The following is a 27,404-nucleotide window of genomic DNA, read 5'->3' on the forward strand; positions in this document are numbered from 1 at the left end:
TCAATCTCATAATAGCAAAGAATTTCATAACAGAGCTCACTCGTTGCAAGTGGCCTTGGAACATGCTACCAATGTTTGTTTAGCTTATGGCAAGGGGGCGGGTGGCGAAAGGAACAACTCGAAACAGCTAAGCAGGAGCCCAGCGATTTCTTTTTGATTAAGGAGATTAACGGTCATCGAGCTTACCAACAAAAAATGTATGAGGAAAGCCAGCATATTGGCATGTTTCTTACATGGTCGACAAAACTTAGGAAGAGCAAAGAGGAAATAAGATGAATTCAAAATCCAGATACTCGGGCAGAGGTGGAGGAGAATAGTGCAATAGCCAAGGTTTCTTTAAGCCACTACAGATACTGTGGTCAATCGATCCAAGTTGGAGCAGTTTTTCAACACTCTCACTCTACCTCAGATTATGAGGGAAAGGAAAGACTAGGTTCTAGAGAAAATCCAGACTGAAGAAGTCGCCAATGCTCTGAGGAAAAGGCTTGTGGCAGTGCTAGAATTCCTACTGAGTTCTATAGAACTCTATAGTTCAGTATAGAGTTTTAGATATCCCAAAAGCATTTAACAAACCAATCACAGTGTTCTGCTTGATTGAGCAGAAATGCAGTGAAAGGAATGCAAAGAATGCACCACTCTGAGTAATGACTTTATTAAGGCACTTCCCAAGTTTCACACACAGAAAGAATAACTTGAGCTTTTATTTCAAGTGCAGCAACACATGTGCAATTCTAAAAATGATCACAACAGTAGAATAATAATGATCACAGAAACAGAGAAAATGCAATCTATACATAGACTACATATTCATGCATGTACAACGGAAAGCTAAAAATAAGAATTAAAAATGCATCAGCATAGGGCATCATCAACATCATCCCTTTGTCTGCCAACTTCAGGTCATGGAACCAGGATAACCAAAAAGAGGGAGAACGCCGCAATGGGATTATTTTCTGAGCAAGACACCCCTTCTCAGATGAGCCCCTTCTTTCTAGCCGTCAAGCTTCCACTACCTTATGTACTTTAAGAGGAAGATTCTAGAAACCCCTCTCCCATCAGGTAAGCTGGCCGTACCAGGTCAGTGTTGAAAGAACACGTTTAGAGTCTGGCCAAATCCTAAGGTGCACTTCCAAGACCGAGCTGTTCGATGCTTTATCATAAACATTATCCGCCTGTTACAACTTATCATTACTACTCACCAATGTTATGTGCCCGTCCTTGGTGAGAAAGAGCAAAAACACGTTGCACAAGCTGTGCTTGAAAAAATACCTGCGCCACTAATGTGACGGTGTTTGCAGCTAAGCTAAGCACAAAATGGAGTCAGTGATCCAGATGGAGCCAGTGGTTAAATACAGATAGCATTACACACCGTTTTTAAAGATAATGTAGCAACAAATGTAAACTCCTAAAGGCCTATTAGTCTTTTAAATGGAGACTATAAGTTATTTACAAACGATTGGGCATCACAAATTACCCGTCGGTGCAGAGTGTGATCCATAAAGATCAATGTGTATTTTACCAAATAGACAAATGTTTTAATTTAAGCAATTGACTATTTTTCAGAGAATCAAGAGAAGGATGCCATTTTAATGATGGACGCGGAAAAAGCATTCAATTTGGTCAATTGGGAAGCACTTTTTTTCATCTTAAGAAAATTTGGTTTTCCTGACCAGTTCCTTTATATGCTGAAGCATCTTTATCCAGGAGCCGAAGACAAAGTGATAGTTAACTCTAGGGAAGCAGGTGTGGTGAGGGTTAACAGGGGTACCCACCAGGGATGCCCAATGTCCCCCACAATTTTCACCTTATTCATAGAACCATTAGCGTTGAAAATACAGGAAGATCAACTGATTGTCCCTCCACTACAATGAAAGCAAAAAATGAAGATATTTGCGAATGACATCATATTGTACTGAAAAGCTTATCAGGTTAACATTCTAAGGCTTCTGAACAGAACTAAGGAATATACCAGGGTGGGGGTGGATATAAGGTTAATCAGGCAAACAGAAATCTTGTTATTCAATTCTTCCCTCGCGAATCTCCCCAGTGGGTTGCAGGATATACATATACCACAATGGCCTATCAAGTATCTGGGTATTTAAGCAACTTATAACTACTCACAATTATTTCAGCTGAATTATCAAGCAAATTTTTTTTTTTTTTAGGGTGAAAGGTTTATTGTATAGATGGGCCTCCCTTCCTCTATCACTCACTGGTCGGGTCGCCCAAATCAAAATGACAATTCTTACATTAATAATATTTCTGTTGGTCAGTCTACCCATCACGACTAAAGTATCATATTTCAAAGAGTTAGCTCAGCTGTTTTGTGGAACAACACATGCTGAAGCGTTAAGCTGGTGGTTCTTCAACTAGATAAGGCCCAGGGCGGCCTGTCCTTGCCCCATTGTCAGACTTCTTATCGTGGTGCCCTGCTCGACGATGTAATTTGTATGTCTTTTGAAGCTGGTGCGTTTGATGATTTTCTAATAACATAAATGGTTAACGAATCGTCAATTGATTTACAGTGTTTCTTATGATCAGCCAAGCTTTCCAAAAAAACATGATATAACTCTTCAAACATTACAGTACTGCATTAAGACATTTTATGATATATGGCAGATTCCGCAATGTGACTCCTTCACCCCAATTCAAGATTGTAGATTGTCCGGTCTTGATTTGTCCAAAACTATTCTGGAGATCTGAAAATCTAAGGGGTTTCTAAGGCTGGACTATGTCTTTGTGGGTGAAAGGCATTTAAGATGTGAAGAAGTTGTCCTATATTTTGAGGGAGTCACGCATCCACTGCAATTCAGCTAAAAGAAAATAAGTAGCTTTTTAATATGAACTACAAGGAGACGAACAAAGAGACTAATGCGGTCACAGGTATAATTTTTTAAGAACAAATTAACAGACCTCAGTAACTGGTATCGGGCACTACGTAATAATACGATTCTAACTTAGTCCCTGGATTCCTGGATAGGATTCTGAATACAACCAGATGTAAGATAACTCCAGTGGAGTGGTTATATTTTTGGGAAATTGGGAATACAGCGCTATGCGTGGTAAACTTCCAAAGGATGGTTTTTATGTGCAGTTGGCTGGTGTATTATACTTCTCATTATATGCATAAGATAGCAGATTCCATTTCAGCCCAATGTTTTCATTGCTAGTCCAATGTGGTAGGAGACTGGCCCTACACTTTCTACACATGTCTAATACTTTATGATTTCTGGAACACAATTTTCCAAGAAATTAGTGAGTGTGGTCAATTTCCGATAGCGCTGGAGACTAAGTTAGGGTTATTTGGTTTATCTCTTAGTCTTAGACATATGCATGAAAGTCTGCAATATCTAGTGTACATTGGCATATTGGCTGCTCATAGTAAGATTGTACAAAATGGCAGAAAGAGTCCAAGCAATGCGCATTGGCCTGCCAAAATGAAAATGATGCAAGTATTTGAGGAAGCTTATGCACGTCGGGTGGGATCTCTTTCAGGATTTTCAGCTGTTTGAGCTACATTCGAGCCATCTAATTTGGTTGCTATTCCCTAAGTAAACTGACCAGTGGTATATTATTGTATGGGGAGCAAATACAGTGCACCTTTACGTTATTATACTCGGGTTGACAACTGCGAGTTTCAAACTCTATTTACAATGTGATACATGTATTATGTCTTTGTCTTCTTTTTTCCAACTACTCAGGACTGCTGTAAGGAATCAATGGGGTTTTAAGATTGAAGATGACTGTATTGGAGGGTCAATGCTTTAAACTAAGCACTGAGACACTTTATTTGAGAATCTTGGCATTCATTAATGTTCCAGGTTACATCACTAATAGGTTAATGGATTTAGTCAGGCTACTGAATTGTTTGGGAATGAACTGACCCTACCTTAAAATCCTGGTGGAGACTCTTGATTAATGTATTTAGCACAGAAAAACCCTTTATTTCCACTTCTCATGTTTTGACCGTTCTTTGAGTTTATGCTTTTGCATACATGCTGCTCAATAAGAAATAAAAAAAACAGTATGCACTTTCAGTTAGCAGTTAATTTTTAGGTTAAATACGTTTAGCAGAAGTTGAAGGAAATAATGTCTTTGTAATAACATTAATTCAATTGACGTTTCTTTGCAGTGATTTCTCTGTAAAGGCATTATTGTGCAATTACATTTCTCTGAAGTGGCTTCTTCACAGAGGCTGTATTTTCTAAGGGAATGTTTTGTAATGCCACAGATTGGCGTCTTTCTCAATCAGATAAATCACAGCCTTAATGTGGGGGATGTGTTAACATTCACTCCATTACGATTTCACTGATGTTAAACAGGCATTTACACTGCAGAATTACATGCTCAAAGAAGACATTAACAACAAACATGCTGCAAAGTGGCAAAGTGAAGAAAAAAACAGCAGAATGGAAAAATAAAGCAACAGGTATCAAACGTGAAATATTGCTTACAGGATAGTTTTTATAAAATCAAGGGACACGTGTTTTATATACCCCAAAACTATGTTGTGTGTCTCCTTTTAGCATTTACAATGCAGCATTGAATATGACTAACTGTCAAACACGTTTTTCTACACCAGTATGCTAATGAAACTGGTGACAACTCAGCCACTCAACTAGGGGTATATTATGTTACTCTAAACTCCAAGGTGTGCAACTGCAGATTAACACACATGTAATGTTACGTATTATGTATAAACATATGCTGCCAGCTTTAGCAGATTAATAGTAAAGTTTTGTAATTGTTCATTAATTTTGTTAGGCTCACTGTGTGAGGAACACAAATCTCCACCTGCAATAAACTGTCAAATATCACCAGAGTTAACCAGATTGCGTCAAAATACAAAAGGAAATCTCAAGCTACCACATGTTTACAGACATACCCTGAAAAATAGTTGTGCTTCGGGTAGATTTAATTTGCTGTGTTCATGTAAAGCCACCATTGATGCAACCAGCACACCTGGCCGAAACTCCTTCAGTGTGATTGACAACTGAGTTGGGTGAATCTGTTCCTTCTTTCGTTGGATTAGTAATCGCGGTTCATCTAAAAACCCACACACCAGCATCATCTAGGGAAAGATACAACCATGTTCAATTTGGTTATTGATTAAATACAATCAGTGGTAACAATATAGGACAAAAAGGCCCTGTGCTAAATCTTTGTAGTTAAATTCTGTTATTCAATTTTCAAGTTATTTTAGAACCATATCTTGGCAGTACATGAGCTTCGGATCCTGAACGGACGACGAAAACAGCACAAAATAATATTCTAATCAGCATCATCCATTTTTAAATATATTTTCAAATGCTTGCATGCAGATTTAGAAATATTTAAATGAACAAGGTGCTTCGGAAAACAGGATCATGTCACATTAGTTTCTTTGTGTTTAGGAAAGGTCATCGGTCCTTAGCTCTCAGTCTCTGGTATCAAGGTACACGTTAGCCTGCTCCACAAGGAATTGGGACAACTGAAGCTGTACATCAAACTTTCATTTCTAAATCTAATGAAAAAATTAAGTCAGGTACTGTGTTCTCTAAGACTCAAACCAAGTAACTCCACCCTCTAGAAAATCTATGTGATTAAATACAGGTTGTCGCCAAATTAATGTATCAATAATTTGAATGAACACTTTACTTCAACCCTCCAAACTGTTGCGTTTGTGAAACAGCACAATCACCTATTCTCCTTTTTTCTAGGTCAGATTCGCATATTTCAGTTACAAATACATAACTTATTTTTTTCACATAGCCCTTATTCTGTTCTGAAGATGTGCTGTAAAAAATTACTGTTATCCAATTTATATGTCCAAAATACACAAAGAGCTGAATTAAACCTACCAAGATTCAAAACTGTAACCTGGAGACTACATGCAGATTGTGGTACAAAATACAAAATGTGATAACTCACTCATCATTTTGGTAACTCAAAAATTACATGCTTTGCCTATAATGAGATGTCATTACTCTCAATTCTGAGTTTTATTTCCATTATGGAAACTGATTACAAGTTGTGAGAAACGTGGAGGATATTTTTTTTACACCTGTTGAAGATTATTACATCAGAATGAGGGAGATACAAAGTGCAGTAAGTGCCTGCGACTATGATTTTCTGCCCTTGATCTGAGGCGTAATATTTGGATGCAAGATTCATCACACCAAAATCTGCATGTTTTGCCAATTTTCCAGGCAGTTTCCCACAAAATATTTAGCAACGTTTTCCCTGGCAAATTCTGTCGGGGGAAAACTGCAGTGGAGGGATAATTATCGCATAACTCTCAATTCTGATCAGAGTTTGCACAGGGATCGGTAATTACAGGCACGCTCATAATCAAGCCCTTACTCATTTTAGTTTTTTGCATTTTATTATTCCCGTTCTCTTTAATTAAGAAGCCCATGGAGCTCCCTAACGCTACACTTTTGCCTTAAAGAACCACTGGTGAAACCCAGGAAAGGTCTGAAAAGTCAGATGTTTGGTTGGGCATGTGGATCTCACATAATAAGACTGTAAGCGATCACATAAATGCACACAACTGTTTGTTGCTTAGATGATCCCCATTTCTCATTTGTTTATCTCCCGTTCCTTTAGCACTTTGTAAAAGTCTCCTGTGTCAGTGGATACTATACACAAAAATAGATAGACTGATATGAACATGGCAGGTCTTTTTTCTGGTTGTGGGTTCCTGCCAGTGAAGTCAGTTTTCTATAAGCATTAGACCTCTACAGCCTTTATATTGTATTGGTGAGGATTTCTCAGGAACCTCTTTTGCACAGCAAGAGTCCTCTTGGACTGAGACTAGATCTTGGAAGTTGGTGCATTCACCACTTCGCCAAGACTTGGACCTATCTTTGAACAATATAGAAGCCCTAGGGTGCCCTTTTTAGATAGAATATAGCCTAAGAAAAGAGAAGATATGCCTTTACGTAGAGCAAAATGCAAAGTTTCATCAGACCTGTCTGACAGTAATGTGTCTATCTTAAGAGTTCCTTGGAGTTACGCCACTTAAAACATAGAGCTGAAGGAAGTGCCTGAAGGTGACTTGTGTGAAGTAGCACACATCACTTGCACAGAGGTGATGCAGCATCCAGGATAGTTTATTTGGGCTCCTGAACATCTCTGATCTTCCTGGAAGCCATGACCAAACTGGCCCAGTGGGAATGATAGGGTATAGACTCCTGCAATGGACGAGAAGACAGAGGGATATACACCTGTTGAATTTAATCATAATCATAAACATTTATAAAGCGCGCTACTCACCCGTGCGGGTCTCAAGGCGCTAGGGGGATGGGGTTACTGCTGCTCGAAGAGCCAGGTCTTGAGTTGCCTCCGGAATGCAGAGTGGTCCTGGGTGGTCCTGAGGTTGGTGGGGAGGGAATTCCATGTCTTGGCCGCCAGGTAGGAGAAGGACCTCCCACCCGCCGTGGTGCGGCGGATGCGAGGGATGGCGGCGAGAGCGAGGTTGGCGGAGCGAAGTTGATGGGTGGGTGTGTAGAAACTGAGGCGGCAGTTGAGGTATTCAGGTCCCTTGTTGTGGAGGGCTTTGTGTGCGTGGGTGAGGAGTCGGAAGGTGATCCTTTTGTTGACGGGAAGCCAGTGCAGGTGTCTCAGGTGGGCGGAGATGTGGCTGTTGCAGGGTATGTTGAGGATGAGGCGGGCGGAAGCGTTTTGAATTCGTTGCAGACGTTTCTGGAGTTTAGCGGTGGTACCTGCGTATAGGGTGTTGCCGTAGTCCAGGCGGCTCGTGATGAGGGCATGGGTCACGTTCTTTCTGGTGTCGGCGGGGATCCAACGGAAGATCTTTCGGAGCATGCAGAGGGTGAGTAAGCAGGAGGATGATACGGCGTTGACTTGTTTGGTCATGGTGAGAAGTGGGTCCAGGATGAAACCGAGGTTGTGTGCGTGGTCTGAGGGGGTTGGTGCGGTGCCAAGGGCCGTGGGCCACCAGGAGTCGTCCCAGGCGGTCGGGGTGTTTCCGAGGATGACGACTTCCGTTTTGTCTGAGTTCAGTTTCAGACGGCTGAGTTTCATCCAATCTGCGACGTCTTTCATTCCATCTTGCAGGTTGGTCTTGGCGCTGGTGGGGTCCTTGGTGAGGGAAAGTATCAGCTGAGTGTCGTCGGCATAGGAGGTGACGATGATGCTGTGTTTGCGTACGATGTCGGCGAGGGGGCTCATATAGACATTGAAGAGAGATGGGCTGAGCGAGGAGCCTTGTGGGACGCCGCAGATGATCTCGGTGGGGTCTGAGCGGAAAGGTGGGAAGTAGACTCTTTGGGAGCGGTTGGAGAGGAAGGAGGTGACCCAGTCCAGGGCCTGTCCTTGGATCCCGGTGGAGCGGAGGCGGGTTATTAGGGTGCGGTGGCAGACGGTGTCGAAGGCAGCCGAGAGGTCGAGGAGGATGAGGGCGACTTTCTCCGTTGTCCATCAGGGTTCTGATGTGGTCTGTGACTGAGATGAGGGCGGTTTCTGTGCTGTGATTGGATCGGAATCCGGACTGAGAGGGGTCGAGTAGGTTGTTGTCTTTAAGGAAGTTGGTAAGTTGCTTGTTGACGGTCTTCTCTATGACTTTGGCAGGGAAGGGGAGGAGCAAGATGGGGCGGAAGTTCTTCAGGTCGCTTGGGTCCGCCGTAGGTTTCTTCAGTAGGGCGTTGACTTCAGCGTGTTTCCAGCTCTCGGGGAAGGTGGCAGAAGAAAAAGAGCTGTTGATGATGGTCTGGAGATGCGGGGCGATGATGTCGTCGGCTTTGTTGAAGATAAAGTGTGTGCAGTGGTCCGAGGGGGCACCGGAGTGGATGGAGTTCATGGTGGCTTTGGTCTCTTCCGTGTTGATGTGAGTCCAGGCGTTGAGGGTGATGGCTGGGGTTGTAGATTCTGTGGTGGTTGGCTGGGTTTGGTGTCCAAAGCTGTCGTGTAGGTCGGTGATCTTACGATGGAAGAAGGTGGCGAGGGAGTTGCAGAGGTCTTGTGAGGGCGTGATGGCGTTGGCGTTAGGGTTGGAGAGTTCTTTGACAATGTTGGAGAGTTCTTTGACAATGTTGAAGAGTTCTCTGCTGTTCTGACTGTTTTTGTCCAGTCTGTCTGTGAAGGAATTTCTTTTGGCGGCGCGGATCAGTTGGTGGTGTTCGCGGGTAGCGTTCTTGAGGGCAGTCATGTTATCTGCGGTGTGGTCCTTGCGCCAGGCTTTCTTGAGGGTGCGGCAGGTTTTTTTTTATTCCTTGAGAGCATCAGTGAACCAGAGAGGTTTTTTGGTGTTGGTCTGTCTTCGGAGGCATCTGAGGGGAGCGAGGTTGTCTGCGCAGTTGGTGATCCAGTGCGTGAGGCTGAGGGCTGCGACGTTGGGGTCGGTGGAGAAGGTGGGTTGGTTGTCGCTGAGAGTGGAGAGATGCTGTTCCGCGGGGATTTTGTTCCACTGTCGGCGTGGGATGGGTTGTGTGCGGAGGTGGCGAGTCTCGCGTCGGAAGGTGAAGTGGACACATCTGTGGTCCGTCCAGTGTATAGCGGAGGAGTGGCTGAAGGATACGTGGTTGCTGGCGGAGAAGATGGGGTCGAGCGTGTGTTCGGCGATGTGGGTAGGAGTGTTCACCAGTTGCTTGAGACCGAGGTTGGCGAGGTTGTCGAGCAGGGCGGTGGTGTTGGGGTCGTTGTTCTGTTCCAGGTGGAAGTTGAGGTCACCGAGGAGGATGTAGTCCGGCGAGGCAAGGGCGTGCAGGGAGATGAAGTCAGTGATAGAGTCGCTGAAGAGGGCGCGTGGTCCAGGGGGTCGGTAGATGAGAGTTCCTCTGAGGGTGGTCCTGAGGTCAGTGTGGATCTGGAAGTGCAGGTGTTCGGCGGTGAGGGGGGTGTCTTCGGTGGAGGTGGTGACGTTGATGGAGTCCTTGAAGACGATGGCGATTCCTCCCTCTACTTGGTTGGTGCGGTCTTTCCTGGAAATCTTGTAGCCGTCGGGGATGGCGATGGCAATGTCGGGGGCCGAGGAGGCGTTCATCCAGGTCTCAGTGATGAAGGCGACGTCTGGTGCGGTGGAGTCCAGGAGGTCCCAAAGTTCAACGGCGTGCTTGTGTACGGAGCGTGCGTTGATCAGGATGCATTTGAGGTGGTTGTTGGCACGTGGGCTGGCGGGCGTGGTGGTTTCGTGGTGGAAGGTGAGTTTGCAGGTGTGACATACGAGGGGTCCGTGGGTACGTTTCGGGTTGGCTTGGAAGCAGGTGCTGGAGCACCCCGGGTTGAGGGTGTGGAGGGTGATGGGGTCGTAGCGGTGCTGCAGGGTTTGGGAGTGCTGGGGGCCAGGGGTCGTGGCGCTGGGCGCGGTCCAGGCGCGGACGGGCGCAGACGGGCTTGCCTTTGGCGCGCCGCCATAAGAGGGAGGGGTCAGCTGGGGGGGGGCGAGAGTGGGGCGAAGAATGGGAGCAGGGGGGGCGGGGCGAGCAGGAGGTGGCGGCGGGAAAGCAGAGGGTGGGGGGGTCAGGTAGAGGGGAGAAAAGATAGGGGAGGGGGTTAAAGGTGGAGGGAAGTAGGGAAGAAAGATAGGAAGATAGGGGAGGGGGGGTTACAGAGGTGGAGGGGAGTAGGGAAGGAAGACAGGAAGATAGGGGAGGGGGGGTTACAGAGGTGGAGGGGAGTAAGGAAGGACAGAGAGAAGAGTCAGGAGCAGAAGAGCAGAAGAGAGAAGAGCCAAGAAGAAAGAAAGGTGAAGAAGAAGAGGAGCGAGGAGTCAGGAGCAGAAGAGCAGAAGAGAGAAGAGCCAAGAAGAAAGAAAGGTAAAGAAGAAGAGGAGCGAGGAGTCAGGAGCAGAAGAGCAGAAGAGAAGAGCCAAGAAGAAAGAAAGGTAAAGAAGAAGAGGAGCGAGGAGTCAAGAACAGAAGAGAGAAGAGCCAAGAAGAAAGAAAGGTAAAGAAGAAGAGGAGCGAGGAGTCAAGAACAGAAGAACAGAGGAGAGAAGAGCCAAGAAGAAGGGTAAAGAAGAGGAGGAGAGAAGAGTCAAGGAAGAGGAGTCAGGCAGAAGAGGAGATACCTGAGAAGCAGAGGATACGAAGAACACAGATGAAGAACACAGAAGAAGGACCAGGGAAGAAGAGAGAACACGCAGGACGGGGTGCAGGGAAGAAAGAAGAACAAAGATGAAGAACACAGATGAAGAAAGAAGAAAGCACACGCAGGTCGCGGTGCAGAAGAGAAGGAAGATACACAGATGAAGTACACAGAAGAAGAACACAGACAAAGAATACAGATGAAGAACACAGAAGAAGGACAAAGAGGAAGAGAGAACACGCAGGACGGGGTGCAGGGCAGAAAGAAGAACACAGATGAAGAATACAGATGAAGAACACAGAAGAGGACCAAAGATGAAGAAAGAAGCAGGAAGAGAACGCGGTGAGGAAGAGGAGCGGGCCCGAGGAAGAGTAGAGCACGCAGCAAGAGGGCTGCAGAAGAGGAGCAGAGAGCGAAGGGAAAAAGGACGGCGGAGGAGCGGAGAGAGGTAGGAGGGGAGAGAGCGGAATGCAGAAGACAGAGGTACAGGAGAAGAGGTGAGTAGCGCGGGCAGGGCGAGGGGCTGGGCGGGGGGAGTACTTACTGTATTTTCGCAGGACTTGCTTGGAGGGTTCAGGAGCCTGGGCTGGTGGAGCTGCAGCGGCAGGGGGAGCGACCTACCCTTGGGTCAAGGGTCGCTAACTCTGTAGCGCAGCGGCCGCCATAAGAGGGAGGAGGGGGGGAGGGGTCAGCTGGGGGCGAGGGTGGGAGTGGGGGGACCAATGGGAGCAGGGGGGGCGGGGGCGAGCAGGAGGTGGCGGCGGGAAAGTGGAGGGTGGGGGGGTCAGATAGAGGGGAGAGAAGATAGGGGAGGGGGGGTTAAAGGATTGGGGGAGTAGGGAAGAAAGATAGGGGAGGGGGGTTACAGAGGTGGAGGGGAGTAGGGAAGGAAGATAGGAAGATAGGGGAGGGGGGTTGCAGAGGTGGAGGGGAGTAAGGAAGGACAGAGAGAAGAGTCGGGAGCAGAAGAACAGAAGAGAGAAGAGCCAAGAAGAAGGTGAAGAAGAAGAGGAGCAAGGGGTCAGGAGCAGAAGAGAGAAGAGCCAAGAAGAAAGAAAGGTAAAGAAGAAGAGGAGCGAGGAGTCAGGAGCAGAAGAGCAGAAGAGAGAAGAGCCAAGAAGAAAGAAAGGTAAAGAAGAAGAGGAGCAAGGAGTCAAGAACAGAAGAGAGAAGAGCCAAGAAGAAAAAGGTAAAGAAGAAGAGGAGCAAGGAGTCAAGAACAGAAGAACAGAGGAGAGAAGAGCCAGGAAGAAGGGTAAAGAAGAGGAGGAGAGAAGAGTCAAGGAAGAGGAGTCAGGCAGAAGAGGAGATACCTGAGAAGCAGAGGATACGAAGAACACAGATGAAGAACACAGAAGAAGGACCAGGGAAGAAGAGAGAACACGCAGCAGGGAAGAAGAAGAACACAGATGAAGAACACAGATGAAGAAAGAAGAAGGCACACGCAGGTCGCAGTGCAGAAGAGAAGGAAGATACACAGATGAAGTACACAGAAGAAGAACACAGATGAAGTACACAGAAGAAGAACACAGATGAAGAACACAGATGAAGAACACAGATGAAGAACACAGATGAAGAACACAGATGAAGAACACAGAAGAAGGACAAAGAGGAAGAGAGAACACGCAGGACGGGGTGCAGGGCAGAAAGAAGAACACAGATGAAGAATAGAGATGAAGAACACAGAAGAAGACCAAAGATGAAGAAAGAAGCAGGAAGAGAACGCGGTGAGGAAGAGGAGCGGGGCCGAGGAAGAGTAGAGCACGCAGCGAAAGGGCTGCAGAAGAGGAGCAGAGAGCAAAGGGAAGAAGGACGGCGGAGGAGCGGAGAGAGGTAGGAGGGGAGAGCGGAAGGCAGAAGACAGAGGTACAGGAGAAGAGGTGAGTAGCACGGGGCAGGGCGAGGGGCTGGGCGGGGGGAGTACTTATTGTATTTTCACAGGACTTGCTTGGAGGGTTCAGGAGCCTGGGCTGGTGGAGCTGCAGCAGCAGGGGGAGCGACCTACCCTTGGGTTAACACCTATTTCTCTCTGACCCAGAATGGCTACTGCACCCCCAGACCTGGCAGTAGGAGAACCAAGTCCTTGCTCAATGTATGCTGTTGTCTGGCTATATAATGGATGCCCATTCATGCCACATGAAGGAGTAAGCTAGGCATGCATGAGAAGTGAAGAGGAGTATAAAGTTAGTCTGAGGGCCTGTAAGTCGGAGGTTCATAGTGTAACTATAATTTTGAAAAGTTATCAAATTGTCAAAAAGATAAAATTAAAGAAACAAACTGGAGGATTCCAGAGGAGCAGCACTGACGGCTTCATCAGATTTCATCTGACCCCACTTTCCTATAGCCTGCCAGAGATTTCAGTACTTCTGAAAGTTTCTCGATTTTAAAAAGTGCAATGTGGAGGAAGACATTTCCGAGTTACTGGCCCACATCTCTTCTGCTACAGCTCTGCATTATTGATTATCATCTTCCATTTCAAAACACGACTGAAAACATTTTTGTTTGGTTAATTTCTTTTGCAGAGGTTTCTGTCTGCTGTGCAGTATGATGTCCTTGTGCCACGATGTTTTAACAACTTTAACAACTGAGCTCTATAAATAATTAATAAACAGTACCAGACCATTTTTATCATTTTATATTGTATGTGGCTACTTGTGACATTAACCACATGAATTTGTAAACATATATATAGTGCATATCTATCTCTATCATAATATATAGTGAACAGCACTCAAAGAAATCTGCACTTAAGACATCTGCCAGCCTCAAATATATACCACTTTTGTGTACTTAATCCTATTAGGCTTATGTAGTGCAAGAGTACCAATGGAGCAGAGGCCCCTAAAAGTGTCCTGTATGCATAACAAAATCCCACAAAATGGCATAAATCAAGTGTGATGACAGTGGTAAGTAAATAATCTTTCCAAGTCCTAATTTTGAGAATGTTACTAAATTGTTACTTTCACAAACCAAAAATGCCCTGTAACCACTCAGTGCAACAAAGGAAAAGCTGAACCTAAAGAAATTTCAAGGCACTCAGGGAAAAAATCATTTTTGACGTTCTACAGTAAGTCTTAAAGCGTTATCTTGGTGTCAGAGAACTACTGATCCCATAATTTAAACTGCTGTTTATGTGAATGTCATGTCCATACTTAATTTCTGACACTGCTTAACACAATCACAATTGTGAGGAGTTTATGTAACTTTCTTTTATAATAGGAAAAGAGAATAAAAGAGGCTGGCAAAAGATATTCTTGACGCTTTGTAAAATTTTGCCAACCTACATCTCAAATCCTTGTGATCATGGATTGAGAATGGTAAATCGACCCCACTCTTCCAATCAGGCAGTCAATTTCATAAGACAGAGACCACATGAGTTAATAACTCATGGCATATGAAATGACTTATAACTTCACCGAAGCGCATGACACAGATCTCAAACGCATGGTTAGAGAATGTCAGGTAGTGTGTTCTCAGATCCAAACCCAGCTAGTGTCTGGAAAATGAAGACGTTCCAATGGTCAGTAACTTGTTCATCCATATGGAGACCAAATGGGTAGATGGCTTGGAGTGAAAAATTAGATGCAATTCTATCAATCTATTTGCCCTTGTTCTAACAAATACTGCTGAAAGTTGCATTGTGGAGTCCGAGGGGGCGGGGCTTTTTTGGTGTGTGGGTATTTGTTTGAGAAATTGACTATAATTAATTTTAGATGTAATAGTCTGTTACTAAAGTAATGAGCACTAAACATTCCCTGAAACTGTAGCAGTGCAAACAAAGATTAAAATTCAAATAAATGAAAAATCTGCAAGTAGCCAGCAAACTCGTATACTATAACATAACTATTACAACCCACAATCTCTGCATTTTAGTCCTTACAGAGCAATCGCAGTCAGACTCTCAACAGGGAACCAAAAACAACTAATTAAATATCACCTCGAAAAGTGTTTTCCATTTACAGTAATCTGCTGAATGCATTTCAAAAACTTTCAATGTGCAATGCAGGGAGCAAGCAGTACATCTCATTCTCAGAAAGTGATTATTTTCAATATTATAAGTTGTTAGAATTGGTATTGAAGAAAATAAACCCCAATTAATTATACATAGAAGCGTTTGATTACTAACTTGATTGCTACTAAGATGTTGGTCAATGGTTTACACTAAAGAAGAAAAATAGTGAAAATGCAAATATATACAGGGGACAGAGTGAAGGGAAAAAATATAAACAAGTGTATATAGAGATGTAGAATATACTCCTTATTAAAGAATTTCCCTAAATATTGAAAAAGACTGGATCTGGAAAAAATTTATTCGAGCAATACCCTTGCACGTCAGTAGGTGGCGTTGGTCGGCTCTGCAGGCGTCGTAGTTGCTGTGATGACATCGGGAGTAGTACATAGACGCCGCCCTTGCGCAGTGACATCAGTTTCTTTTAATGACTTTCCATGCCAGAGCGCAGAGCCGCTAAGAACACTGATATTGGTGCGCCAGAGCTAAGGACCTGAAAGGGGGGAATCCCTGTCCCTAAAAATCAGTTTGCAAGCGGGAGTATGGGTGGGCAGTAAGGAATCTGCAACTAGAATATGTCTCTACCAGATATTTCATTACCGAAGGTAAGTAACTTGTACATCTGATAGTGACTTCTGGTTGCAGATTCCTTACCTTAGAATAGATACCCAAGCAATGCCATCCTCGGTGGTGGGCTGAGAACTAAGATCATACTAGAAAGTCCTGCAGGACCGATTGACCGTCCCGACAGACCTGACTGTCCAGGCAGTAATGCTTAGCAAATGTGTGCAGAGACGCCCACGTAGCTGCCTGACAGATATCCAGGACAGGAACTCCGCGTGCTAAAGCACTGAATGCAGCATTGGCCCTGGAAGAATGAGCCCGCAAGCCACCAGGAGGTTGCTTTTTCGCCAAGGCGTAGCACATTTTGATGCAAAGAAGCACCCATCGAGAGATAGTACGTTTCTGCACCGCCTTCCCTTTCTTCGCACCCACATAGCCACCAAAGAGTTGAACGTCCACCCGGAAGTCTTTAGTACGATTGAGATAGAACGCCAAAGCTCTTTTTGGGTCCAGACGGTGGAGTCTCTCCTCCTCATGGGAAGGATGTGGGGGTGCGTAGAAGGTAGGCAAAGTGATGGACTGGCCCACATGAAACGGTGTAACCACCTTAGGAAGGAATGAAGCCCTTGTGCGTAACACCACTTTGTCGGGGTGTACGGACAAGCATGGAGGGTTTGAAGAAAGGGCCTGAAGCTCACTCACCCTGCCAGCAGATGTGATGACGATGAGAAAGACAGTTTTGAATGTGAGGAGCCGTAGGGGACAATTATGCATAGGCTCAAAGGGAGTGCACATCAAGAAAGTAAGCACAAGATTAAGATCCCACTGAGGCATGATGAAGGGAGTGGGAGGAAATAAGTGGGTAAGCCCCTTTAAGAACCTACTCACAAGAGGAGATTTAAAGAGTGAGGGCTAATCAGGAAGCCTAAGAAAGGCGGAAATAGCAGGCAAATACCCCTTCAGGGTGCCCAATGCAGAGCCCTGCTGGGCTAGGAAAGAATGAATAGAAGAACCTCTGAAGGAGGGGCAGATAGGGGGTCAACAGATTTGTTGGTGCATCATGCCACAAATTTATCCAACGACAGGCGTATACAGTTTTAGTTGAGGGACGCCTGGCTGCCAAGATAACATTGGAGACTTCGGGTGGAAGGGCATCAACTGCCGTCAACTGTTGCCGCTCAATCTCCATGCATGAAGGCGGAGGTTGGACAGGTTCGGGTGGAGGACCGTCCCCTGGTGCTGTGACAGAAGATCCGCCCAAAGACGCAGTCTGAGTGGAGGATCGATGGACATGCTCAATAGCTCTGGATACCACACTCTTCGAGCCCAGTCCGGAGCCACCAAAATAACTTGGGCCCTGTCGCTCTTGATTTTCTTGAGAACTCTGGGCAGAAGAGGGATAGGCGGGAAGGCGTAAAGGAGGCCGGAGTTCCACTCGAGAAAGAAGAATAGCTGACATTGCGCGTTCTATGCGGAGGCGAACAGATCTAACTAAGGCTCTCCCCACTTGAGAAAGAGACCTTGCGCCACCTCCGCATGGAGACGTCATTCGTGATCGACAGTGCATCAGTGGCTGAGTTTGTCTGCTCTGGAGTTGAGAGAGCCCGCCAGATGCTGAACCATCAGGGTAATGTTCTGATGTTCCAGCCATGTCCAGAGGTGAAGGGCCTCCTGACAAAGGGTCCAGGACCCTACCCTGCCTTGTTTGTTGGAGTACCACATGGCGGTAGTGTTGTCTGTGAACACCTGCACCACTTTCCCTGTGAGAGAGGGAAGGAATGCTTTCAACGCAAGTCTGATCGCTCGGAGCTCCAGCAAATTTATGTTGAGTCCCGACTCCGCCGGAGACCAGAGACCTCTGATCTCTGCCTCTCCCATGTGGCCGCCCCAACCCAGAAGCGACGCATCTGTCACTATAGAGAGATCTGGGTGGGGAAAGGAGAGGGATCTGCCAGTGACCCAATTGGGATTCGAAAGCCACCACTGCAGGTCTTTCGCAGTCCCCTCCGAGATCTGGACCATGTCGGAGAGATTCCCCTGGTGCTGCGCCCACTGGAACTTCAAGTCCCACTGCAGAGCCCGCATATGCCACCTGGCATGTGTTACTAGCAGGATGCTGGAGGCCAAGAGGCCCAGCAGCCTCAGAGTCTGTCTCACCGAAACCCAAGACCAAGGCTGAAAGATCGGAATCATAGCCTGAATGTCTTGGACTCGCTTTTGGGGAGGATAAGCCCGAAACCGAACTGTGTCCAGAACTGCTCCGATGAAAGGGAGCTTCTGAGAGGGAGTCAGGTGTGACTTAGGCACTTTGATAGTGAACCCCAGCTGGTGCGTAGTCTGGAGGTGGGAGACCACTGTCTGGAGGCGAAGGCGCCTTCAACAGCCAATCGTCTAGGTAGGGGAAGACTGAGACCCCTAACCTGCGCAGATGAGCTGCAACCACCGCCATCACTTTCGTGAACACCCGAGGGGCGCTGGTAAGGCCGGAAGGGAGCATGGTAAATTGAAAGTGCTCGTGACCTACCACGAATCGTAGGTAATGTCTGTGGGCAGGCAGGATGGGGATGTGGAAATAAGCGTCCTGCAAGTCCAACGCTACCATCCAGTCTCCTGGGTCTAAGGCAGACAGAACTTGAGCCAGGGTGAGCATTTTGAACTTCTCCTTCTTGAGGAAGTAGTTTAGGTCCCGAAGATCTAGGATAGGGCGCAAGCCTTTGTCCTTCTTTGGTATCAGAAAGTAGTCGGAATACCAACCACAACCTACTTCTGGCACAGGGATCCTATCTAAAGCTCCCTTGGCCAAGAGAGCCGCGACTTCCTGGCGGAGAAGCACCAAATGATCCTCCGAAAGGGAATGGAAGATGGTGGCATGTGTGGTGGTGCAGATTCGAAAAGAAGGGAGTAGCCCTTCCAAATTATTTGCAAAACCCATGTCCATGGTTATATGTTCCCAGTGGGCCAGGTGATGGCGGATTCTGCCACCTACTGGCGTGAGTGAGGGGACGGACTAGGAAGGTTTGGAGGCTGCTGCGGAGGCAGAGGTTGACTGGACAGACCTCTGGTTCCCTGTCCCACGACTATGTGGGATTCCGCGCCCCCGGCCACGCCCTGTCCAGCGTGCATGGCCCGGTGCCTGGGTTGAGGACGTGACAGGGCGCCCCTTCCGTGGCCACGAAAGGGACGAAAAGCGGACTGTGTGTGTGGGGTGGGGGTGGTAGCAGAAAGGCCAAGGGACCGAGCCGTAGCCCTGGACTCCTTGAACACCTCTCCAATGCCGAGTCCGCATTGTCTCCGAAGAGACGGGTGCCATCAAAGGGCATGTCCAAGAGTGACTGTTGGACATCCTCCGAGAAGCCAGAAGTACGTAACCAGACATGGCGCCGTAAGGCTACAGTCGTAGCAACCGATCTGCCCAGAGAGTCGGTCGTATCCAGCCCACAACGGATTGTGAACTTTGCCACGTCTCTCCCATCTTTGACTGCTTGGGAGACAATAGCACGGGCCTCCTCCGGTATCTGCGGCAGGACTTGCGCAACCGTATCCCACAGTGAGTGGGAATAACGTCCCAAAAGGCATGCGGTGTTCACGGACCGCAGCGCGAGGCTGGAGGAAGAAAATAACTTCTTACCAAATTGTTCAAGCCTTTTGGATTCCCTATCGGGGTGCGGAAGGGAACACGCCAGAAGAAGAGGACGCCTTGATTGCAAGACTCTCAGGCGTAGGATGTTGGGACAGGAACTTCGGGTCATTCGGGGCAGGCCGATGTCGCCGAGCAATAGTCCTGTTCACAGGAGCCCCTGTGTTGGGTTTGGACCATGTACCCAAAAGGACGTTAGTGAGGGCTTCATTAAATGAGAGAAGGGGTTCAGACGTAGAAGCCCTAGGCTGAAGCTCCTCCGTCAGGAGGTTAGACCTGACTTCGACTGTAGGTAGCTCAAGGCCAAGGACCTCAGCCGCCAGGAGAAGTATCCAGACCACCGGCTTCGCCCAAGTCCTGTGCCCAGTCCATAGTAGGGTCTTCCTGGTATTCATAAGGGTCCAAGGACCCCTCCAATTCCTCCCCGTATTCGTACCCATAGGAAAACGGGTCAGAATCTGACCTCGGGCGAATGGGGCCCACCGAAGCCGATGGCGGCAGCGCCCGACGCCGCTCCGACTCCGAGTCGTCAGGAACGAGAATCGGGTCTACGTCAATAGTGGACACTACCGACGTCGGGAGTGTCGCTAAACAAACCAGCGCAGGGAAGGTCTCGACTGTGCGACCAGCGTCGGCACGGATCCGCGCACAGATCTGGAGGCGACCTCGTGGCCAGGGCCAAAGCCGCCGGCGCGGAACCCGAAGGCCCCTCAGCCAAGCCCTTTGGGCCCGAAGGCGCTGTATCGGGGTCGGCACGCCCAAAGATGAGGCGCATGGCCTCAAAGAACTCATTGAGTTGGGCGGGGGTTGCTCCGGCTCCGGGAAACTCGGGGAAGCGCAGAGTCGACCCAGTCATAGGCTCCGAGGATGGAGGCCTAGTTCGTGGATGCTCGTCCCGCGTCGCGTCGGCCGAGCGACGGGGTGAAGTCGGAGAGTGATGGGACTTCTTCGACTTCTTCTTCTTCTTACCTTGACCCTACGATTTCGAAGAAGACGAGTGGTGGTGTCTCCGCAACCGATCTCGAGACCTTCCTCTCGAGCGAGATCGGGATGTACGCGGGGTTGAGTGCCGGACCCCTATCAGCTTTAGGGACCGCTCCCTCAAAGCCTTCGGATGCATTGCCTGGCATTCGGAGCACGACTTCGGGTCGTGGTCGGGCTCGAGGCACCACAGGCAGACACGATGAGGGTCCGTCACCGACATCATGTGGTGGCAGTCCTCGCACAGCTTGAACCCGATCTTCGGGGGCATCCTCGACGCACAAAACGGTAGAATTCAGCCAAAAAATAGTCGAGGGTAGCTCTCTCTCGGATCAGCGCGTGGCGCGGAAAGAAAAGAACTGACGTCACGGCGCGAGGGCGGCGTCTATGTACTACTCCCGACGTCATCACGGCGACCACGACGCCAACGACCGACGCGCAAGGGTATTGCTCGAAGAAAAAATCTCCAGATCCAGTCTGACGCCTGGGGGTGAATTCTAAGGTATGGAATCTGCAACTAGAAGTCTCTATCAGATATAAAGCATAAAAAAACTAAGGAAAAATGCAAATTAAAAAAATAAATACAAATATCCAAAATAAATGTATAGTTGCTTACCAGGCTGAAATAATGGTAATCTAACTTTGTGGAGGTTGAAATAATGATATACACCTGGCTATGGTCAAGAGGTTTAAGGACTGGGTGAAAGTAATCCAGTTGGTGGCAATGCATCAAAAGACTGACTGCATGGACTTTCAGGTGTCACTGCATATGCAGAATATGCAGTATATACAACAGGCTCCGAATATATTGCATAAAGAGAGGAAGGTGATAGGCACCAGATTGCTGGTCAAATGACTACACAAGAATGGTATTTAAGGACCAGCACTCCAATGGATATGCACATTTGTAACGAGAAGGCCCAAACAGTGAGCATGTCACCTTACTGCTCAGATGCCAGGAATGTCATCTGCAGAGTACCTCAAGGATCCTTTCTCAGCGTCACCTTGTTGAACGTCTACAGGACCTCAACGGCAGGTGTCACACACACACCATCAACATCTTCTCCTACGCCAATGAAACACAACTGATTCTGTCACTATCAGACAAATCGCCAACACAAGGAACAACTTCAACACCTGCCTGACTGAAGTGGCCACCTTGATCAATTGCAAGTGTCTTAAGCCGACACCTACAACACAGAAAGGGTGATCTTTGGAAAAGATTCTTCGCCATGGGTCCCAACCTGGTAGCTGACAGACTTCAGTCCCACCACCCGGCCCACAAGCATGGAACCTCAGGCTCATCATCAACAACAAAATGCACATGTCTGCCCAGGTCAAAGTCTTAACCGCATCCTGCTTCCACACTCTAAGGATGCTGAGAAAGATCTACAACTGGCTGCCGCATAACACCAGAAGGTCCGACACCCAAGCTCTCATCACCAACAGACTGAACTATGTGAACTCTCTCTAAGCAGGAATCACCAACCTACTCGCATAGTGACCGCAGACCATCCAGACTGCAACTGCGAGACTCATCCTCAACTTCCCATGTCGGTCTCACATCGCACCACACGTGAAGGAGCTCTACTGTCTCCCGATACACAAGCGTGCACAGTTCAAACTCCTCACCCACTGATACAAAGCACTACACAACATAGGCCTAGCCAACCTGAAGAGTCGCACACAATTCCGCTAACCCCCAGGCACCTCCGCTCTCTGGGACTCTTACTAGCACACGTCCCACACATTCACAAAAGCAGATGTGGAGGTCTACATCACTCGTAAAACTTGAAATGACCTCCCACTTCATATTAGAATTTCCTTCTGTCTTAAAGTAGGTTCACCCTCCCCGGGGCTAGTCTTACACATCTGTAAGGAGCAAAGATACCCTCATGGTGCACTATACAAATACAAATAAAATAACATCATAACAGCAGTCAGCTGGAGGTTTGTTTTTTTTAAGTAGAGAGAAGACACTGGCAGTAGGAACAGGGAGACCAGATACTGGTGTAAAGGCAGAGGAAAAGGAGTGAGATAAATCAAACAGGATGATATCGAATATAAAAGAAAGCTGACTGTAACGTGTGGTAATTTTACTATCGGCTAGTGAAAAACATGATGTAAGTCCTGTTATTTTTTCCAAAGAAATGCATCATTAAGAGATGGCTGTGCTGTTGCCACATCAACAGCCTCTTTCTAAGACCTTACATATCTTGAACAGTGGCAATGAAGCAATTGCATCTTTTGAAAGCCATACTTTAAAATATGTTAAGAAATTAATCTCAGTCTTGTCACTGACTCGAGAAAGACTAGACCAAAACGTAATTGCCAGAATAACTTTTCCCAATTGATATTTAGGAAACCCAGACACTAACAAATGCTTCTAAATATATCCCACCTCAGAATGTCTTTCCATTTCTGCTTCAAACGCTTTGAAGTTCTGCATTTTAAGGGCCATGGCAGCCTTTGTAAGAGTCACTAATGTAGAGGGCGTAGAGATATTCAGGTTTTGCAGGTATTTCATTGCAGTTTTTCGGCAGACATTCTGCATGCAAGGGCTGCACAAAGCATGGGGTAAGTGGCTCTTCTCTGTACCATTTAATATATGGAGCACCTTCGTTGCCATTTCCTGTATAATCAAAATTAAGAAAAAGCTTTTAAACAAAATGTTGTTCTTATTTTTAGCATATGATAAAGTGGTTTATTACTAGAATGATACACTTACTTCGTTTAACACTTCATCCAACTCTTCAAAAAGTGAATGTTTTAGGTAAAATATGAACCCCTTTCCATAGTTCGCAGATTCTTCTTCTAAGACTGCTCTGCTCAGAATTTTAGACAGTGATAACCCAGACATCTTATAATAAGGGAGGGCAAGGTGTGAATCCTTTGTGTCAAACCTTAAAAGAAGCAAAACAGAAGCATTTTAACCTTTAAAGGTACTTTATCATAATAACTCCTTATAATACTCAACAAAGCAGAATATGTTACGTGTTAAGGCATTTTAAAATATAACCCAATGTACTTGGAAAATAAGCTAATCACTCTGAAACATTAGAGCTACTGTTAAGTCACTGGACTGAACACACAAGAGCCCTAGTTTTCTCATCACTTGACTACTGCACAATCATTGGTTTTGGAAAACACAAGAAGAACATTTCTGCCATCAGAGGAAACAAATTCAGGCAGCTGGACTATACCTCCATCTGGCAAGATCTGATCACATCACTCTTGCTCTCTAAGAACTCTCCTGATTTTTGTTACCCAGGTAGTAAAGAGGGATCCCCATCAAACAGTGTTGAAAACAAGACTGCGTTAGGGCCTACATTATCTGCAGAGGTCAGCACTGCCCTACAAACCCAGCAGCAACCTGAGATCCAGCAAACAAATCTGACTGCTCAGATCAGATTGGACAAACAAGCACATTCCAAGGCACGCACTATGGACCTTACTTAGCCCAGATCGAAACATCACGAAAATTACAGGCATTTAAAAGAAATTAGAAAATAAGCATCTTCAGAGAGGTCTTCTCCACTTTACTAGATGCCACTAGATATTAACAATCATTCCAAGCTGGAAACTGGACTCAAACTAGCAATGTTAAATGTTACTGTGACGTTGCCCATTTGTTGCTGCACTATGTTACTTGTTTCTGGGTATATATATAGGCACGTATCTGTATCTAATTCATTTTTACACAGAATTAGAAGTCAGTTGAGTGTCTCCTTTCTGCTGATAGCCTTGCTGTGCTAGCTTTAACCCCTCCTGGGCTACAGAAGAAATGTCGTACACAGTACAAATCCTGAAAGGAGAATACAATTTACAAATCTAAATCAAGTTTCTCATTTATTTATTTATTTTCTTATTTTTCGGTAGTACCACTGAACTGGAAGGTATTTGAACGCGTTACAGAAAAATTTAGTTACATATGCATGATGTTTGCAAAGAACAATTTATTTATGTATTTCTATCTTGACTGTTTTTTATTGAGGTTTTAATAAGCAAACGTAGCACGTCAACCATCAACAATAATGCCCTAAATTCTGAGCATTATATGCAAATGTATATGTTAGAAATAAAACACTCCAGTGTAAATCATAAAAATAAAATCAAGAGCCATCGATGCAAAAGATTCATATAAAAGGAAAAAATATTAAGGGCCAGATGTACGATGGTCAGCTTTTACGGCTTGCAAATTGCGATTTATAGCGACTCACAATTTGTGAATTGCAAAAGCTGATGTACAACACTGTCTCTGTTTGCGATACGCAAATGGGTTACAAGGGACCTGTCTCATTAATATTCATGAGGCAGGTCATAACTTGCTGGCCAATGGGAATGCCAGGCGCTCACAGGGATGGTGACCAGCTGGGGTCAGCAGACCACCATCAGGGGTGTGGAATTTATTAAAATATCTACTTGACCACGGGACAGGTTGATCTCAAATCTACTTGTCCTGTAAAAAGATCTACTTGTCTCTTTGGTGCCATGTAGTGTGGCGCCAAATTATGGCAGCAATCTCATTATGTAAGAGCTCTGATAATAGCCTCTCTGATTATGCCAGGGCTACTACCATAGTAGGGCTTGAATACTTGCAGTTTCAATCCCTACTGTAGCAATTTCCTTATTTTTCAACCTTTCTGCAGATCTGCATACTGGGGCTGGAGGAAGCAGTAAGCAATAGTTCCAGGGCTGGAATGCCTTTGAGTCTGCAAACCTACTAACCTGCATGTTTTAATGATTTTCACCAGCTTCTCTCTAATATTTTCCCATAATAAGAAAGGTTGGACATTTACTCCTGACAATGGCAGAATTAGAACTTCTTCCAGGGTTGGGAAGAAAGTGGCTGGAGGGAAAATGAACTTGCAAATGCTCAATAGATTTTCACATGAGCAAATCTACACATACGTATTTACCCATGCTAAAATACAGTTCACAAATCTTTTACAGGGGTACGACATATACCATGGGTGCACTTTTGTGACTTTCTTTAAGAATTTGGGGCCACATGTAGGTAGGTTCAGATTTGCGACCCGCAAATTGCGAGTCGCAAATCCGAATGTAGGATCGTGTCCCTGACACCATCTGTGATTCACAAGGGCTACGCAAATGCCCACCTCATGAATAATCATGAGGTGCGAATGGCGGCCTCACAGGGATGGTGGCCTGCTGGAGACAGCAGACCACCATGTCTGTGAATGCTTTTCAATAAAGCAGTTTTTTTTTTTGTAATGCAGCCCGTTTTCCTTAAAGGAAAACAAGATGCATTACAAAAACGAAAAATGAAACGTTTTCGGTTCATTTTTTCAGAGCAGGCAGTGGTCCGCAGGCTCTGAAAAAATGTTTACAGTGCCATTCACAATGGGGAAATTGTGAAAGTGTTAGCACCCATTTGAAATGGGTGCAAACTGCGATTGGTTTGCGCCCGCGTTCGTAAAACAATCCTACATTGCTCTGCGAGTCGCAATTAGGAAGGGAACACCCCTTCCTAATTGCGAGACGCAAACCCGTTTTGCGATTCAGTAACCAGGTTACCAAATCGCAAAACTGGGTTTGTGCATCGCAATGTGCTTTTTGCACGTCGCAAACAGCTAAAGTCGCTGTTTGCGACATGCAAAAAGCTACCTACATGTGGGTCTTGGTCCCTAATTAGGTCTGGTGTTAACAAAGACATTTTGTTTTTATTAAACTTCTATTTCTCTCTCTTTCGGCTGGCTTTACTGTGAGTGATCGCATTCTGCTCTTCCACAAGGAGCATATTGGCACACAAAGTAGTTTTGTTCAGTGTCAGGAACTTCAGTGGCAATCAGTGACGTAACGAAACTGGAGGGTGCCCCTTTGCAAAGAACATGGAGGAGCCCCCTCTCCAGACTCACTCAGGGCAGGTGCTGTGCTGAAGGGGCCCCCTGGAGGGCGGCTGCGGGGCCTTTGTTATGCCACTGGTGGCAACGTGTGCTTTTAGAGTTCAAAAACGTTTTTTTTTTTTTTTGCCAGTGTTTGTTACAATGTTGAGGGCCTGGTAGCTCCCACAACAATAAAATGTTACAAAAGCCATGTCAAAACAAGACACGCATTGATGAAACTAAAAGACTTATAAAAATATGTCAGATCAGTTGGCTTTGTCAGTGTTTGTTTATTTTCATGCTTCCCATAATCGTGTTGAAAATGGTTACACTGATTTTCCATTAGAAATATTTTTGGGAAATACTAGCATGCATCAAAACATTTTACTAAATGACACTTCATTTGCATCTAATCAGAGAGCATTCTGGGAGCATTATACTTAGCCTCATACCCTAAACTTTTCAAACATGTGTATACACGTTTTTTTTTTTTGTACTGGAACCAACGTCAGTAGTGAAGTGTGACCTTAAAACATTTATTTACAGCACTCACCCTAATAATGAAGGCTTTCAAATAATGAACCATAAATACAAGTTCGAACTGCATTATCTTTAGGAAACACATTACCTCAACTGCAGAGAGTTCAACTCTCTGTAAACAAGCAGCCAAAGGGTTTGTGCTGCAGAGGGTTGGGCCTACTTGTCCTAAGGACAAAGTAAACATAAAAACGTGTTGCCCTTGACCCCAAACAAGATGTCCCAGGCTTTGGGCGATAGGAATTCCACATCCCTGCACCATGTTTGTGACTGCCTGTTAAATAAAGCTGACTTTTTTTTTTTTTTTTTTTTAAATGCAGCCCCTTTTCCTCAAAGACAAACTGGATGCATTACACAATAAAAAAAAAGGAAAGTTTCCTTTTCATTTTTTCCCAGAGTAGGCATTGCGTGCTCTCAAAAAATGTAGGCGCCTCCATTTACAAAGGAGAAGGGGGTCCCTTGAGACCCCTTTCCCTTTGTGAATGGGTTACAACCTATTTGAAATTGGTGATAACTGCAATTCCCTGTTGCAAAACAATCATTCACCCCCCTTCGGCTCGCAATTAGAAAAGGACACCCTTGGCTTGCCCCTTCATAATAAAAAGTAATAGGTTACCGACTCGCAAATTAGGGTTGGTACATAGTACAAGGCCATTTAGCAGTGGCAATGACAAATGTTGCAGTTTAAAACTGCTAATTAACTTTGTACATCTGACCCTTCATTAACAGTAGTAGACAAATTGGCAGCAGCATCAGAAAACCTATTCACCTTGTCCTCAGAGTTTACCATACTACAGAATAA

General features: G+C 45.8%; 1 protein-coding gene across 2 annotated transcripts in view; it reads right to left on the reverse strand.

Moving 5' to 3' along the window:
- Positions 1-27,404, reverse strand: part of HPS3 (HPS3 biogenesis of lysosomal organelles complex 2 subunit 1) — a 219,599-nt gene that overhangs the window by 56,231 nt on the left and 135,964 nt on the right. For both annotated transcript variants that reach the window (XM_069213380.1, XM_069213381.1), the window contains exons 10-12: positions 22,948-23,122; positions 22,621-22,851; positions 4,886-5,071 (exon numbers count right to left, since the gene is read on the reverse strand). In XM_069213380.1, coding sequence (XP_069069481.1) covers positions 4,886-5,071; positions 22,621-22,851; positions 22,948-23,122 — 592 coding nt within the window. The remainder of the gene's footprint in view (positions 1-4,885; positions 5,072-22,620; positions 22,852-22,947; positions 23,123-27,404) is intronic.

Source organism: Pleurodeles waltl, chromosome 11 (assembly GCF_031143425.1).
Source record: "Pleurodeles waltl isolate 20211129_DDA chromosome 11, aPleWal1.hap1.20221129, whole genome shotgun sequence".
NCBI classification, from domain to species: domain Eukaryota; kingdom Metazoa; phylum Chordata; class Amphibia; order Caudata; family Salamandridae; genus Pleurodeles; species Pleurodeles waltl.